Source organism: Macaca thibetana, chromosome 2 (genome assembly GCF_024542745.1).
Source record: "Macaca thibetana thibetana isolate TM-01 chromosome 2, ASM2454274v1, whole genome shotgun sequence".
NCBI classification, from domain to species: domain Eukaryota; kingdom Metazoa; phylum Chordata; class Mammalia; order Primates; family Cercopithecidae; genus Macaca; species Macaca thibetana.
This window is the reverse complement of record NC_065579.1, coordinates 184,253,398-184,269,863: the sequence shown is the minus strand read 5'-3', so window position 1 is coordinate 184,269,863 and position 16,466 is coordinate 184,253,398. Positions and strand designations below refer to the sequence as shown.

At 31.8% G+C, this 16,466-nt stretch overlaps 1 protein-coding gene across 4 annotated transcripts in view; it reads left to right on the top strand.

Annotated features, from left to right (window-relative positions):
- Positions 1 to 16,466, top strand: part of CADM2 (cell adhesion molecule 2) — a 1,083,199-nt gene that overhangs the window by 996,764 nt on the left and 69,969 nt on the right. For 3 of the 4 annotated variants that reach the window (XM_050782110.1, XM_050782109.1, XM_050782112.1), the window contains one exon: positions 7,823 to 7,942. The exons of the other annotated variant lie outside the window; for it this stretch is intronic. In XM_050782110.1, the coding sequence (XP_050638067.1) occupies positions 7,823 to 7,942 (120 nt within the window). The remainder of the gene's footprint in view (positions 1 to 7,822; positions 7,943 to 16,466) is intronic. 4 annotated transcript variants of the gene reach the window in all.

The window sequence follows — 16,466 nt, the reverse complement described above, 5'->3', positions numbered from 1 at the left end:
AGAAATGAACAGGTGGAAAGTCTTCAATTTTTAGATGAGGAAGCATAGATGCATAGAGGTTAAATGACATTCAAAATGGCTCTCAGCTACTTTATCACAGAGCCTACATGAAAAATCAAACTATTTGGATTTCTCAGTCAGTATTTTTCTACTCTATCACCGTTCTCCTTGTGTTTATTCATAGTTGATTTACGCTTTTCTTTTAATGGATGACAGTAATATTCTCTTACATTTTCACAGAACTTAAAGTATTGGACCAAATCATGTGATTTACTTTTAGGTAGAGTATTTTAAGCAAAGAGTAGGAAAAGGCTCACAATATTGAAGTAGGCGGAGTTAAACAATATGGGATAATCCACTGCAAATGCATTTTTTTCATACTTTAAATTTCACTTTACTTTTGTCAGTTTGAAATGTAAAAAAGTACTATAAAAGAAAAAATGCATACATTTTTTCAAATAATGCATTGATTTTATTCATAAACTTTTCTTGTAATTACATAGAACTGACAGTTACCGCCTACAGTTTAAAATTGCAGTACTTTTCATTTTTTAAGAACAGCTTTTTTTTCTTGTATAAGGATTCCATTTAGTATGAGAAACCAGGGGAAGCTATCCAGAAGGATGAAAAAGGATTTATTCAAATATGTTTTTTAAAAGGGTTCCTTTTTATGAAGTTACTATATGACTGTTGAGGAGGAGGCATGTACTGGTGAGTTGGGACCTTCTCAACCTGGTGGTTATCATTTAAGTAAGAGCCTTGGTGCTGTTATCCACTTTTACGCTGTGATCCAAATAGGCTGCTGCATGTAGCTGAGCATAATGGGAGCAGATAAATATTCTTCTTTTTTGCACAGGCAAAAGCAAATAAAGTAAACGTTCCTCTTACCATTGTTTCCAATGTCAGTCAGTGCAATTAGTAGTAAGGAAAAATGCCCTATTATTTTTTAAGATAGGGAAATGTGAATATCTTTCACCAAAAAAGACACATGTTACCATAATAATTCTAATGATATACCTCAAGTTCTAACACTTCTACATCTCCACTAATAACTCTTAGTTTTTATTTTCTTTATCATCCTGGGATCACCCCTGGGGGAGGGCATTAGTGACATAAAGCAGAAAGAAAGTAAACATATGGATTCCAGACTAAATGGTAACCATTTTTTCTCCCTATTGAACACTAGTCCTTGGAGAGAAACAAGCAGCTTGGGCTTCTGAGACTCTTTAGACTTAATTTTGTTTCGAAAATCCATTCTGAATGCCATTTTTAAAAAGAGAAACTGCCAGAAAACAAAACAGGTTGACAAGTTAGAAATTATTGTACACTGCATTTGTAGAGAACAGAACATGCCTTTAACCTGAAAAGCTCGTTATTGGAAAAAAGGTGCCGCACCACTCTTCAGGTTATCGTATACGCGCTTGTTGAAAGTGATTTCATTTTGACAAGGTTATACAGGATCTGTTGTGCTCTAATAAGCTCCAATAACAAAATAATGGTGGCATTTTTAAAAAAAATCCTTCATTAGAATATAAAGAAAAGGACACGTTTCTATTGTTTTTAATTGGATGCTATGATTTAGAGCTCTAACACTTTTAAAAACACTGAAAATCTGCATTTAGAATGTAGAATTATTCTGTATGCTGCATTTTTATTTTTTTTAATACTCATTTAGACTGGAAGACTCTTAACAGGAATTACAGAAAATCACCTCACACATGATAAAAGGAATAGCAACTTTTTTCAGGGATTAAACATGTATAAGCTTCTGTTGCTGATTCATATTTTTAAGAATGATACTATTCTATTCCATATCTACTGGGATCATTATCACCAGGAGTGACATTATTGATAAAGCACCTGTCATCTCCAGCGCTGTGGTACATCCCTGTAGTCCGAGCTACTCAGGATGCTGAGGCAGAAAGATCATTTGAGTCTAGGAGTTCAGAACTGTAGTGCACCATGGCCATGCCTGTGGATAGCCATTGCATTCCAGCCTGGGCAACACAGCAAGACCCCATCTCTTAAAAGAGATAAACGAAAAGGGGCTACCACATTGAAAGCATAGAGCTAGGCACCCTGATGAAGCCCAAAAGTTTACCACGAAGTTCATTTTCTCTATTATCTTACTCTCATTTGTTCATGAAAAAAAAATGCAAGCAATATATGTTAAGTATCAAATGAATGTTACAGCTTCTCAATTTCCAACTCCAGATTTTATGAAGAACTTTGAGTTACAGTGTACTGCATACTATATTAGTAAAGAGAGCTAAAATAGTAGAGTTTACAAATTGATTATGTAAACTAGAGCAAATTTGAAAATGTTGTTATAACATTGCACATGTTTAATTTGTGTTTTCTACTGCGGGACAGAAATGGATATGGAGCTAGTGGGATACACATGACTCTGGGTCTTCCCATAGCAGCATGTCGTGAATGGAAGCATTATTGGTCATGGGGGTATGGGTGGGACAAAGTGAAGGAAGCAGTAGATAAACTCAAAAAGTACAATGATTGGTGAAAGGAAATTAGGTGGGACTTAGTTAGTCAAGGAAGTGTTCACAAAGCAGGTAGGAATCAGGCTGAGACGTGAGAGAAGCATTTTGCTAGGTATCAAGAAAGGGTGGCTATTCTGAGATGAAAAGCTAATGAGGGATTGGCTCAGAGTATATTTGTCTAAGACAAAGTGATATTTTAAAAGATAAGAACATGTTAACTTATAAGGCTGAGCCTACAGTTTATTGGGAGAGGTAAACACATAAATACAAACATGTATATGGGTGTCCGCAAAATGCCTAAAAGCTCAGAGAAGGAAGATATTACTCTTTGCAGAACTGGGCCATGCTTTCCATATGAGATCTTATTTGAACCAGGATTTAAAGGATGGACATGAAAGAGAAAACAAATGTGAAACGGGGTGTGCCTCTGAGAACCTACAGCACAAAGAACAGAAAGAGCTATGTCTAGCTCTGTCATGGGGGAAAGCACTTGTGTCAGAGGCAGATGTCTTCTTGTGTGCTAGGCTTAAGCTTCTTTCTCTACATTAACTCAGCACTTGAAACATTAAGAAAACAAGCCAGACATGTATCCTTTGAGAAACTCTAACCCCTGTTGTACCAGGAAACCTTAACGTTATGGCTGCCTCAACACAACGGTGGGCACAGTTTTGGAGTCCCTATCAGTCACGCAGGTGGAGCAGAAGAGATGATGGACTGATGAATTTATCATATTAACGTTTAGCCATGGTCCTGTAAACAGATTTTAGTATCCTGATTTGGGAATTGTGTTGCTTTAGCTGAAATTATACTTCTGCATGTGACTAAGTTCTTATAGAAGTACTCAGATTATTTACATTGCATTTATTGGCACCCCAACATTCACTCAAATGAATGACTTTTGCAGCCTAGTTAGACTTTGTCTGCCCAAATATGAAATTGTTCTATTGACTAGATTTAGGGTTTCTCTTTGTTATTGAAATACTCCCAAATGTCATGTTTTACATGAAAACAGTACTTTATATATGTTACAAGTGAAATGAAAAGTATAATTTATTATAATTCAAACTTTATGTGTAGGCAAAATTATAAGAAGATATTTTCATATCTTGGAATCTTTACTTTTCTCAGTTTCCTGTCAATAACAAGGCTCACATTTCCTTTTAAATAAAACTTCTTTTTATATATATACATATACACACACACACACACACACACAGATTGAGGTCCAGGATTTATGTAAAATGTGTACATATATAAAATATATGTATAAAGATATATTTAAAGTTTAAATAATGAACACTGGATCTGTATGAATTCATTTCATATCCTATCTAAAACCATCAATTTATTTTAGCAAGTATTACTTATTTTAGTATACAGTGATAGATGGTATTTAGCATGTGGTGAGAATAAATTGGCTAAATAAATTTAAAACACATAATTATTATTTCATAATTTCAGAGAAATTATCATTACACATTCCTATATAGTGTGATTAAAACTTTTAACAGCCTGAAAACTATTGTTAGATTAGATAGCAAACAAATTTCATATTAATGAGAGTATTTTAAATTCTGATTTTGATGAATCATTGAAATTTATCTTGTTTGGATTTAAATTGTGTCTAAATAATTTATGTATAATTACTAATTTCTCTGATCAGCTGTAGACAAAATTTAGTTACTTTCACTTAGTTCATTTTTCAAATGCCTTTTCTATTAGCTACATATTTTATCAGTTGCTGACTCTTCACTCTTTATACCTTAACATCATCTAAAAATACAAACTACAAATATATAATACGACACAATTAATTTCTTTTGTAAATTCGAAGTGCTGAACCTATCATTTATAACTACATTTTTATTTCAGGAAAATGCATTTATAGTTGGTTAAATTAATATGCTCTCCAAAGAAAACAAAAAAAAATGAGCTCATATTTTGCAATGTTGAAATCAGAGGTGAAATATACGAATTGAGCTGTGTATTGGATGGTTATCATTTCTAAATTCCAATATTCATAAATTATGCATCACATGCCACAAATTTGACCATGTTTTATTTATAGTTGTCTTGGTGTCTATGTTCAAATATCATTTGATTAATCATAGGATGTTAATATATAAGGCATATATTAAGATATACTGACACTGCCATGTCATATTAAGCAAATTACTTAAAATATTAGTATAACTGCGGATTATCTTGTCCTATGGAAATAATTAATAAGTTAATGCTGAACCAGTATTTAGTATTTTTATGATGTATGTGTGCATGTGTATAAATTCTCTTTGTATGAATTAGTATATTTTCAATATTGGGGAATATTTTAAGTGGTATCATCTTACAAGGGATAAAATGGGCTGCAGTTTCCACCCTGTACCGTATTTGATGGAGTTTTCTTTCATTAACAGTGTAAGAGGTTTAAAAATGTGCAGAATTCTAGGCAGAGCTCTTCCCTTGAAGAACGGATTGTCTAGTGGGACACTGAGAGCACGAAAAGCAGAGCAGGTAGAAAGTTCACGTAGAAGACAGACGTTTCATGCAACTGTCCTGGTCTTTCAGAGAGTTTCAGCTCATTCAATTGATCTTACATTATTCAATTTTATTCAATTATTCCAATTAATATTCTGGTGCTGAATATTTAGCTTATTTTAACTTTTACTATTTCACGATATAGCTGAAATAATGGGGTGGTCTTTAACAAATAATGAAAGAACAGAATAAAACCCTCAAAATTATTAGAAAAACAAAAATGTTTTAAGACACATAGAACAAAATGAAGCTAGTAGTAGTTAAAAACATGTAACAGTAACAGGCATAGGTTTCTTCACGACAAGTCATTTTTTAAACCCGATTGTCATTTTGGCACTTTCCACCAAATTACTTTCAGTCAATTTGGTTTTAGCTACATATGAAGTCGGAGAGGAGGATAAGAGAGGATGCCGAAGAGATAAAAAAGAACCAGGCTGTGTGTAAATAATAATTTGTAATGTTGTCTATTTGCATATTTCAAAAGATTCTAAGGATGTTGGTTTGAAGTGGATTAACAATTATTAAAACTACTTATCTTTTTAAGTTATTTGAGTATTAACCTATGGAAAAATGTATGCTTACTGCATTTTTACACTTGTAAGAAATAAAGATATGGTTTGCTTTATACAAGAATGCTCATAGTACTTGAAAATATATAGACTGTCTTTAAAAAATTCAGGATTTATTACTACCTGTATTTTTTGACGTGGAATAAGCGAGGCAAGGTTGGGGGGGGACTCCAAATAGTACTATAATAACAACAACAATAGTAATTATTATTGCCTAAACTAAAACCAAAATGAAATCCCATTATTTGTATTCTCTCTCTTAATAATTCAATGACAGGGCTGATTTTGAAAGACTACTTTTCTTATTAGAATAAGATCCAATGCAATCATATTCGAAATGACTATGTGATAGGAAATAAACCAACGTGTTATAATCTGTGATAAATTTGGAAATAACAGTTCATTTACATGGAGTTTTAAACGACTAATAGTATTGTTTGTTCTTAAATTTGCTATCCTTGGAAGATATTGGCCTTTGCAGTTATTAAATGCATATATTTTGAGATCCTAATAAGCAAATAATTTTGCTAAGAAAGAATGTATTATTTTCTATTTTAGATATGTATAAAAGTTAAAATTACACATTTTTTTTAAATTTAGAAAATGTTTTCATTTACCTCCTGTCTGCCTAAACTGTTTAAGAACTCTTACCTTGAAATAAGGAGTCATTATAACAATTAGTAAACAAGAAGCATCTTTGTCCATATACATCATCTTTCTTCATTTATAATGTCATTAAAGTCAGTTCTACTTTATGATAATGGTAAATCGCACTCCAGGCTTTACCCATTGTCCCTAGTGATTAATGCAGCACCACTGAGTTTTCAGAAGGTTGTTTTCTTAATTTGACTGGCCAGGAAGCATTTTCCCTGTCGAAAAACAGGTGTAAACATCAATATTCAAGATAAGAGAGCGATCTCATGCTGTTTTCTGGTGTATCCAGTGTAGAAAATTCAGCGGGTAGAGTCTACAGAGTGAGGAGGGCTATTTATCAGCAGTAAAGTACTAGAAAATGTTTGGTGTGACTCAAAGACTTTAACTGAGAGAATGACACGAAACTTTTTAATACAAAATAATCTGTCAAACACTCAGAATATATGGGAGCTATGTGACAAACATGTGAAATCAAACCTCAGCACAGTAATTATTGGTAATTTGGAAACTGTTTCTAATTTCCTCACTGTGTAGATTACACGCGTATTCACTTTAGACAAGATTTGACTCTCTGAGGATATCACTGAAGTTCTCATACCTTGACACTGGCTGTATTGTTTCAATGTTCTCTGCGCTGCTCTTCATATTTTCAGCTGATTTTGAGTGAAAGGAAAGAGGATTTGGGCATTAAACACTATTCTTTCTGGGTTTTATTTTCTCTGTATTTGAAGCTACTCTTAACTTTTGGCAACTTAGAAACTATGGATTAAAGGTTCAGTGTTACACTTCCAGTGTATGCTCAGTAACCTCTCCTAGGTATGCCGTATTAAAATAAATCGTAAACCTTTCAGAATATTGGGTGCCATGCTAGTTGACTCAATACTTGCCAAAGACTCCTAGGTACCGCAAAATTATTAGAAGGTGTTACCAGCTAAACAGGGTAAGAATTGCAAGATTCTAAACTGTGCATTAACATCATTTGTGAGAACAGGAGAAGCAAAATAACAATAATAATAACAATTGGCTTCTTTTGTTTGTTTGTTTCTAAAGATTGCTCTCATTTCCTATCATTAAGTCTTCCTAAAAGAAAAAAAAAATCAAAAAGCATTTAACATGCATTTACACATTCATTGTTAACATTTTGTTAATCTTATATAGTGGTATATGTGTTTATTTCTGTATGTGTCGTTCTGTTTACTTCTTTGACAAAGCATGTCATTTTTTTTTTTTTTTACCTACATGTTTTTTGCTATTGCATGTCAAACTTTTTAAATGACTCAGTGAACAAATGAATTCTTGTCATTTTACATTTTACTCTCAATATTGCAAACAACCTGCTTATTCTCAAACATTGCTCCAAGCTTTTGCTTTGTGTTGGAGCACGAAAAAAAGTGAAAAAAAAATGACAAGAATTGTGTGACACAGTCGGTTTTGTACCTGATGTTCTGTTAAAGCTTGTTAAAGTTAAACTTCGATAAGTTATATGTATTTATAATTTGAATCATTTGTGTTTCTCTTTTGTTTGCATGATATGATTTTGTTTATATTTTTTTTTCCACTCACCAGATGTTCCCAACACTTTGCTTTCCACTACTATCATCCCCTCCCTTACCACTGCAACAGTCACAACCAATGTAGCCATAACAACCAGCCCAACCACATCTGCAACAGCCAGCAGCGCCAGAGGTACAGTATGCTTCTTTGTTATAGCCTGGAAAGCACATTAACTGGAGCTTTGGAGACGTTTGTAGAAAGGTTAAAAACATTGACATTCAATTTTACTTAATTATGAGAACTAAGTCACCTAAATTACTATCAATTAGGGTTATTGGAATAGAATATGATAAATTATGGTACATTTTAATTTTTGAGTGTTCCTTAAGACTTATCAAAATCTTGCAGAATATAGATTTAAAATATACGGGGCTTTAAAATGTTGGTCAAATTTAAAATGTTAGCATGACACACAGTTTTTGCCTGTCTTGAGAGGTAAACAAATACATAAGATGTTCATGTGTGCAGAGGTAGCTTTTGCTTTTTTAAAAATTCCAGTTTAATGTTAATAACTTGCTACTCCTCTGCAACTATGTAAAAATACCTATAGTGTTGAAATTGTTCTAAAATTGACATAGTCCATGGGGTCAGTATAAATTATTCTCCACATAGAACTTGCAAGTACATATTCAAAATACATGTTATCCTAAAGTGATTTGCTGAGTGAAGCTACTTATTCTACTAATAGAGTGTTCTAAAAGTTAATGTCTGTTGTCCTAGATGGCTCCATGAGTAATTTCTGGTATCGTTATACATATAAGAATTTTTGTTTCAAAGAAAGCAACCTTATAAAGGTGGGAGTATCCTTAAAGGCAGAAGAAATAACTATGTTAAGGTTGAGAAATATAAAAAGTATTCCTGAGCAGTCATTAAGTGGTTAGTAGTTGATGACGAAACTAAAAAAAAAAAAAAAAAAATGGAAGCCATTATAGAAAAACACGGTTTAAGGCCGGGCGCGGTGGTTCACGCCTGTAATCCCAGGACTTTGGGAGGCCGAGGCGGGTGGATCACGATGTCAGGAGATTGACACCAGCCTGACCAGCATGGTGAAACCCCGCCTCTACTAAAAATACAAAAATTAGCTGGGGGTGGTGGCGCCTGTGGTCCCAGCTACTCGGGAGGCTGAGGCAGGAGAATGGCGGGAACCCGGGGGGCGGAGCTTGCAGTGAGCTGAGATCATGCCAGTCACTCCAGCCTGGGCGACAGCGTGAGACTCCGTCTCAAAAAAAAAACAAAAAAAAACAAAACGTTTAAATTTAATTTCTACATAAGCAGTGCTCAGAGAGAATTTGTCGTATTTAAGTCTGTCTTTTTTTTTATTTCTTATATATGTTTAATGTCACCTTGGCTCTACTAATATCTGTGAAATTTAACAATTTAACTTGAAATTCATGAGGACTTTATATTATTATATTTAATTCAGTTGTATGAAGGTTATGTTTATCATTATTATTCACAGTTATTAAAGGTTGTTCAATTAGACTGTTTTTCTTGAAATTTTAATTAATTCTTGATATTACGTTGATTTGCTAGCTTTGATTTGACAGTTATAATGGTCTTTCTTTTGTTTCAGAAAAATATTCTAATGTCTGATAATTTTCCATTTTTTCAATAATGACGTCAACTATATTATACAATGTACAAGATTGATGACTAAATAAGTTTGATGGTAGTAGCAATAAGAATTTCTTGGAAATAGCTAGGTATGTTTTGGTATGATTGAACTTTATTTAAGCTAAATCTGTGAGAAGAGTTTGAAGGTCTTTCTTGTAAAAAATTATATAAAAATGGGCAAAAAGACATAATGAAAATGAAGAAAAAGTTAGAAGTGCTTTATAATATTATGTAAAATGAAAGCTGTCTAAAGTTCTACTTTGCTTTAATTTGTGATGCTCTGTAAGGTTTTTCACAAATAGCAGTTTAAATAAAATGTAATCACTGCATACTAACACAATATCTGTAATACTATTAAGTTCTGACTGTATAAACAAATCGCTTCAATGGGAAAGGAGGGAGATATATTGACTTTTTTTAAAAGGTCCATTTGTAACACAAAAATCTAATATTCAATTATGCTTTATTCTTCAACAAATATTTATTGAATATATGCTATATGTATGACGCTATGTCAGGACCTAAAATTATGACAACTACTGGCATCTAAAATCACTAACAATCAAATGTATACATTTCCTCTCACCATGAACAAACAGTTTGTGTGCTTAATCTTTATTGAAATGTACTAATGTTCTTTGTGGGAAAATATTACATGTGGTCTTTCGGTCTTTTGAAAAAAAATCTATGGTATTTTGTTTCAAAGGACTATATATATATATATATATATACACACACACACACACATATATATACACACACACACACACACACAAAATTCTGTTCCAAAGGACTAAATATCTATCTATATAATTTTAAACCTACACACACACACATACATACACACATATATGTAGTATTCTGCTTCAAAGGACTAAATATCTATATAATTACAAACCTACACACACACATTTACATACATGCAATTATAGACTATTATAAGAGAAAAAATATTTTATTTCAAATGAAGTTAACAACATTCTTTTATATTGGTTCACATGAATCTTAAGTGGGATTTGGTTTATTGCATTTTTTTTCCTTTCAACTTTTATTTTTGGTTCGGGAGTACATGTAGAAGTTTGTTATATTGGTAAATTGAATGTTGCTGGGATTTGGTATACAAATTATTTTGTCTCCCAAGTAGTGAGCATAGTAAGTGATAGGTAGTATTTTGATCCTCACCCTCCTGTAACCCTCCCATCCTCAACTAGGCCCCAGTATCTATTGTTCCTATCCTTGTGTCCATGTGTACTCAATATTTAGCCCTCACTTATAAGTGTGAATATGCGATATTTGGTTTTCTGTTCCTGCATTAATTTGCTTAGAATAATGACCTCAAGCTGCATCTGTGTTGCTGCAAAGGACATGATCTCTGTCTTTTTTATGGCTGCATAGTATTTCTAATGCATATATACCACATTTTCTTCATCCAGTCCACCTCTGATAGGCATCTAGGTTGATTCCATGTCTTTGATATTGTGAATAGTGCTGCGATGAATATATGCGTGCATGTGTCTTTATGGTAGAACAATTTATATTATTTTGGGTATATACTCAGTGATGGGATTGCAGGGTCAAACAGTAGCTCTGTTTTAATTTCTTTCATAAATCTCCAGGCTGCTTTCCACAGTGACTGAACTAATTTATATTCCCACCAGCAGTATCCAAGCATTCCATTTGTCTGCAAACTTGCCTGCATCTGTTATCTTTGACTTTTTAATAACAGTCATTCTGACTGGTGTGAGAAGGTATTTCATTGTGGTTTTGATTTGGATTTCCCTAATGATTAGCGATGTTGAACATTTTTCATACGCTTGTTAGCCACATGCATGTCTGCTTTGGAGAATTATCTGTTAATGTCCTTTGCCACTAAGCTAAAATGAATGGTTTAGTCTTTCTGGTAATTTCACTTTTTTTCAGGTTTCTTAACATGTTTTTGTAAACTTTACACCATGGAGACTGAAAGTGCTCAAATCATTTACTTTTCCCTTAAGCACATAACCAACCTCCAAGAAGACTCATGAGTACACACACAAAGATGTGAACAAAAACCAATCCCTCTTTTTTCACTTAAAGGTTGAAAGAGAACATTTTTTAATAAATCACACAAAAGTATTTTTTAAAAAGTTTTCTTTTTTAAGCTGGGAAGTTCATATTATCTATTTTAAAAGAAAAAAATAGTAGTATTGAATTTTAATGGTAGCCTAATGCCCATTTCTTTCTATCCTCACCAAACATCTGAGGACTGCTGAAGTCACCAGACTCACCTGCATCATTAATATTCTAGTTCATAATTGAAAGTGTAGAGGATTCATTTAGTCTATAAACAATGTTACGAGTTTTACACTTTACTCTTTTAAATTATGTGATGTTTCTTTATGAATTGCCTTTTAAATTAAAGCTTTTAGATGCGATTATATTTGAAAATAATTCATTTATTTATAAGTTTATGAAAGATGGTTTAAAATCATGATTAAAAAGAATATGCTGCCTAAGAAAAGCTAAGAACTAAAAAGAAGGAATATTTTCACCTTACAGCATTTCTTTTTGGTTTACTTATTTCATTCCTTTGTCTTATTCAGTAATTTGAAATCAACTAGATGTATTTGATTTTATTAGGTTTAAATTATATTTCTTCAAATTTCACAAACTATAACATTTATCTCCATATATTTAATAAATGATCACAAATAAATCACTGTTAATATCTCCATTTACACTTTTACAACTCCTGCTATTGCTGAATTTTTCATCCTATGAGATGCTAAACCAATTTAAAATAAATTTAAAGAATCACAGCTGTATCTATATTAAAAATCAAGATGAAACGGAGTGAAAGAAACTACACTGGATTGTCAATGTCATAACCTTGAGAATTTGCACAACTCTTCAGCTTGTGTTTAAAATGTATCCCTATTTGGAGGAAGAAGAACTTCAACCACATGGAATAAAAACAGGCAATTAGAAATTAGGCAATACAAATAAGGGTGTTAAAACACATGGAAATGAACCAACTTGAGCAGCCATAGGAAAGACAAATAATAATTGAGCCTTGGATACATCTTTGGATATGAGTTTTCGTTATTTTGTTTACAAGGTGTTTAACCTCGGACAGTGCAACAAATTGAGCATCAGTTTGTTTTCGTCAGGAAAACATGAAGCACAGCTTTGACTTGAGAATTATATAGTATCTAAAGTTATGAAAACATAAGCCATACTCAATAAATGACAGAATTATTTTTTCAAAGGTGTTTACCAGTAGTTGTAACATACCATTAATGAAATGGTAGATTTTCACCTATAATTACAGTTTTAATCTGGCAAAATTCTTTGGTGTTAATGCACTAATTACTTTTTTATTTCAATTCTATTTTTATTGATTGTATGAAACAAACATCAGATGAAAATTATACCAGAGCATATGGTGCCATTCATATCTCTCTCTCTCTCTCTCTTTCATCTATCAATCATCTACCATCTGTCTGCCCTTTGAAGTATATCAGTTTATATACTTTTCATAAAGTTTAAAGTATTCTTAATCTATATCATTTTAATTATTTCAGCTTTTGGAAATTGCATACTTTTTTTACAGTGGCCTAACCAACTTTAAAATTCAGATTATATATACACATATGTGTATATATATGACATATGTAATATAATATAGTATACATATTATCTGTGCTTTATATTATGCATAATACAATGCTCCATATTATATATGATATATGCTTTATATTACATATGACATATACAATTATTCAAATTATATATTATATATCATATGTGTGCATATATGTACACATAACATATGTACACATATGTCCACACATATACATGTTACTTTTTTAGGTCATTGTGATTTTTTTATTAATTTAATATACTCATTTCTAAAATAATTCCAGATGACTTTGACTTGATTTCTAGTATTAATATAAGCATTATTTTAGCATGGCATGTTTAATTTAATAACATTCTCATTTTCATCATATAATTTTATTTTCATAATAAACCATGTCATAATCTAGTAATCTTTAATAGCATCCTCTTTTTACAGATGATGTTAACTTATTGCAAATTCAGGAGACATACGAAACATAGTTATATATTTAAGTGGTTATGTTTATTTATCATAATTTTTAAATAAGAATTTATAACTGAACTTTTAAATTTAGGACAGAAAATTTTCTAAGCTAACAATTGATATTTGTTTTTACCTGTACAGACCAGTAAATGCACTAAATGTAGAGATGAGCTGATAGATATGGAAAGATGTAAACCAGTATACACTGTCCTATTACTAAGAGTGGATTCAAATACATCATACATTTCAATATACCAGATAGGGAAAGAAATTCAAAAAATGGTGATTAGAATTATACAATCCATGTAAAACTTCAAATGAATTACTGATTCTAATATAGATTTAGTTTTACATCAGTCTTTGAAATGGTAGAAATATAATTTTGTACTAACAAAAACTACATTATTTGTTTGGTAGTCTCAACAAATTGATTAATTATAATGAGATTCGTTGCAACAGAACCTTAGTTCAAAATGGTACAGCACACAGAAAAAAAAGGATTTTTTTTAAACTGAAGAAATCAAATTGTCAAAATATCTAGAACTAGAGTTATATTGACAAAACTCACAACATTTTAAGATGTGTACTCAATTCTTCACAATTTAATTGTGCATTAGTTGCCTTGGTCTATTCGGGGTGCTATAACGAATATAACTCAGTGACTTACACATAACAAATATTTACTTCTCAAAGTTCTGGAGGCCGGGAAAGCCAAGATCAAGTCGTGTGTATATTAGGTGCCTGTTAAGGGTCCATTCCTCATAGATGATGACTTCTACCTGTCTTTCCATGTGTCCTCACATTGTGCAAGGGACAGAGCAGCTCTCTGGAGCCTCTTTTATACAGGTACATATCACATTCATGAGGGCTCCACCTCATGATTTAATCACTTCCCTGGGCCCCACCTCTTAATGTCATCACCTTGAGGGTTAGGAATTCGACATGTGAATTTTCAGGAGGACATTTGTGTACTCAGGAGGACACACGGTCCAATAGACCATAGCACTACTGTCGTGACATATGTTTAAAAAGGTAACATTAACTAAAATACTTAAAATCATTCTTGAAGAATAGAATGATTTTTTAGCATACATCTGAAATGGCTATAAATCCAGTCTAGAAATTATGGACCCATAATTTTTAGCTCATATAATGCCATTGTATTTTTAAATCATGTGCATTGAAAACCTTAATTCTTTAAATGTAGATAAATTTAGGGATCTGTTTGTATCACTATAATCCTAAAACGTTGCTTTCTGAAAGATCTTAATAAATAACTACTTTTTTCCTCTAAAGACATTTGAAAAAATCTTAGTGACTTGTGAAAAAAATCATATACACAAAGTTGAGCTGTATAAATTGAAAATAAAAGAAAGTTAAGTACTTCTTTGGGCCATTGTTGAAAGGTTGAGATGAATTGTCAAATTCTACTCATATTTAATGTGGACATTTTAAATGAACTACAGTTGACTAAAAAAATGTGGACTATGTAAGAGTTTCATTTATATTCAGATTCTCTTACCTCAATTGTTTCATGTTTCTGACTTCAAAATAGAATAAGCTAAACTAAACACCACATGACATGTGTACTTCAAACTACTGTCTGAAGTGTTTGTTTAATTAAATCAGGTTAAGAATCAGTAATGTTCTATCCTGCCCTTCTATTCTCTAGGTCCTTCATATCAAAAGAAATCAAGTCTATCTTTACTTAATTTTTATTTGGTTTCATTACTGTGTATCTTTTTTTCTTCTTGGTTTAAATGCTTTAAAAAAACAGAATACAAAGAAATAAGGAAACATCAGAATAAAAGAAAAAGCATCCCAGCACTGAGAAAAGAAAGAATGAATCAAATAAAATCATTATAGCTCTGAGTTAGTCACTATAAACGTACTCAAATAGAACATTTGGAATAGTAGAATATATCATCTTGACACAGTTAAATCCCAAAGTGTACAAATCAAGAAGTTGTTTATGAGATTTTGTTATGAGTGTTCAGCTATTAAAAATATTTTTTGTTTTATTGGTGGTAATAAAACACAATTTGCACAATGTTGTGAGCTTTTAAAAATTAAGTGCCAATATGTTGGGGTTTCTTTTCTTGACAAAAATTAAGTAATTATTCAATATCCAGATGGTCCATATAGAGAAATCTGCTTATCTACAAAAAGACTGATTTCTATGTTTAGGGTATAAAAATAGCTTAATTTTCACAAGTCTTTTAAAAAACTATAATGATTATGTTTAGTTGACTAAGTTTTAAAATTAAATATCTAAAATAGTTTCTAGTGAAAACAAGGTAAAAATGCTTAAGGAACAAGCAACATATATGTTCTATAGGTGGAGGTGCTTTCAAACTTGCTGCGAGTATCACATTATAAATGCTTATGGAGTGGCTGCAGGCAGGATATGGGTAGGAATGCTGGCTTGGGGGTCCAGGATTTTTAGTTAGCCATGGACCTAAACATTTGAATAGTTGCAATGTGTCAAGTTACATTATTTCAGGTTAGCATAGAATGCTAAAGTTTTTATTTATATTCTTATAGACCTTATTTGGTATAGAAATACATATCATTGGTTATACATAACCATTTCCAAAACTAAATTGAGCATTTCCATCTGACTTGAATGAAGCTGAATTCTGACACAGTTTGAAAATCTTTAAATATTTACGGACTTGTTTGCTGCATTTGGAAAATATTTGAGAAAACCTTGCATTTACATTTTCTTTCCACTATTACCTATTAAAGGAAGGAGAACATGTACGCTCTCTTCTATTTTCTAAGGGCACTCTTGTGGCTTGCATAATTTAAAGCATCAAACATTTTTTAAAGTTTCATTTTAAACTTATTTATTTCTTTGGCTTCCATCAATTTAAACAGAAATCTTCATTCTATTAGCTTTCATTTCTTTTAAATAAACAGGTCTACTAATACATTTTCACTGCTCTACATTTAGAA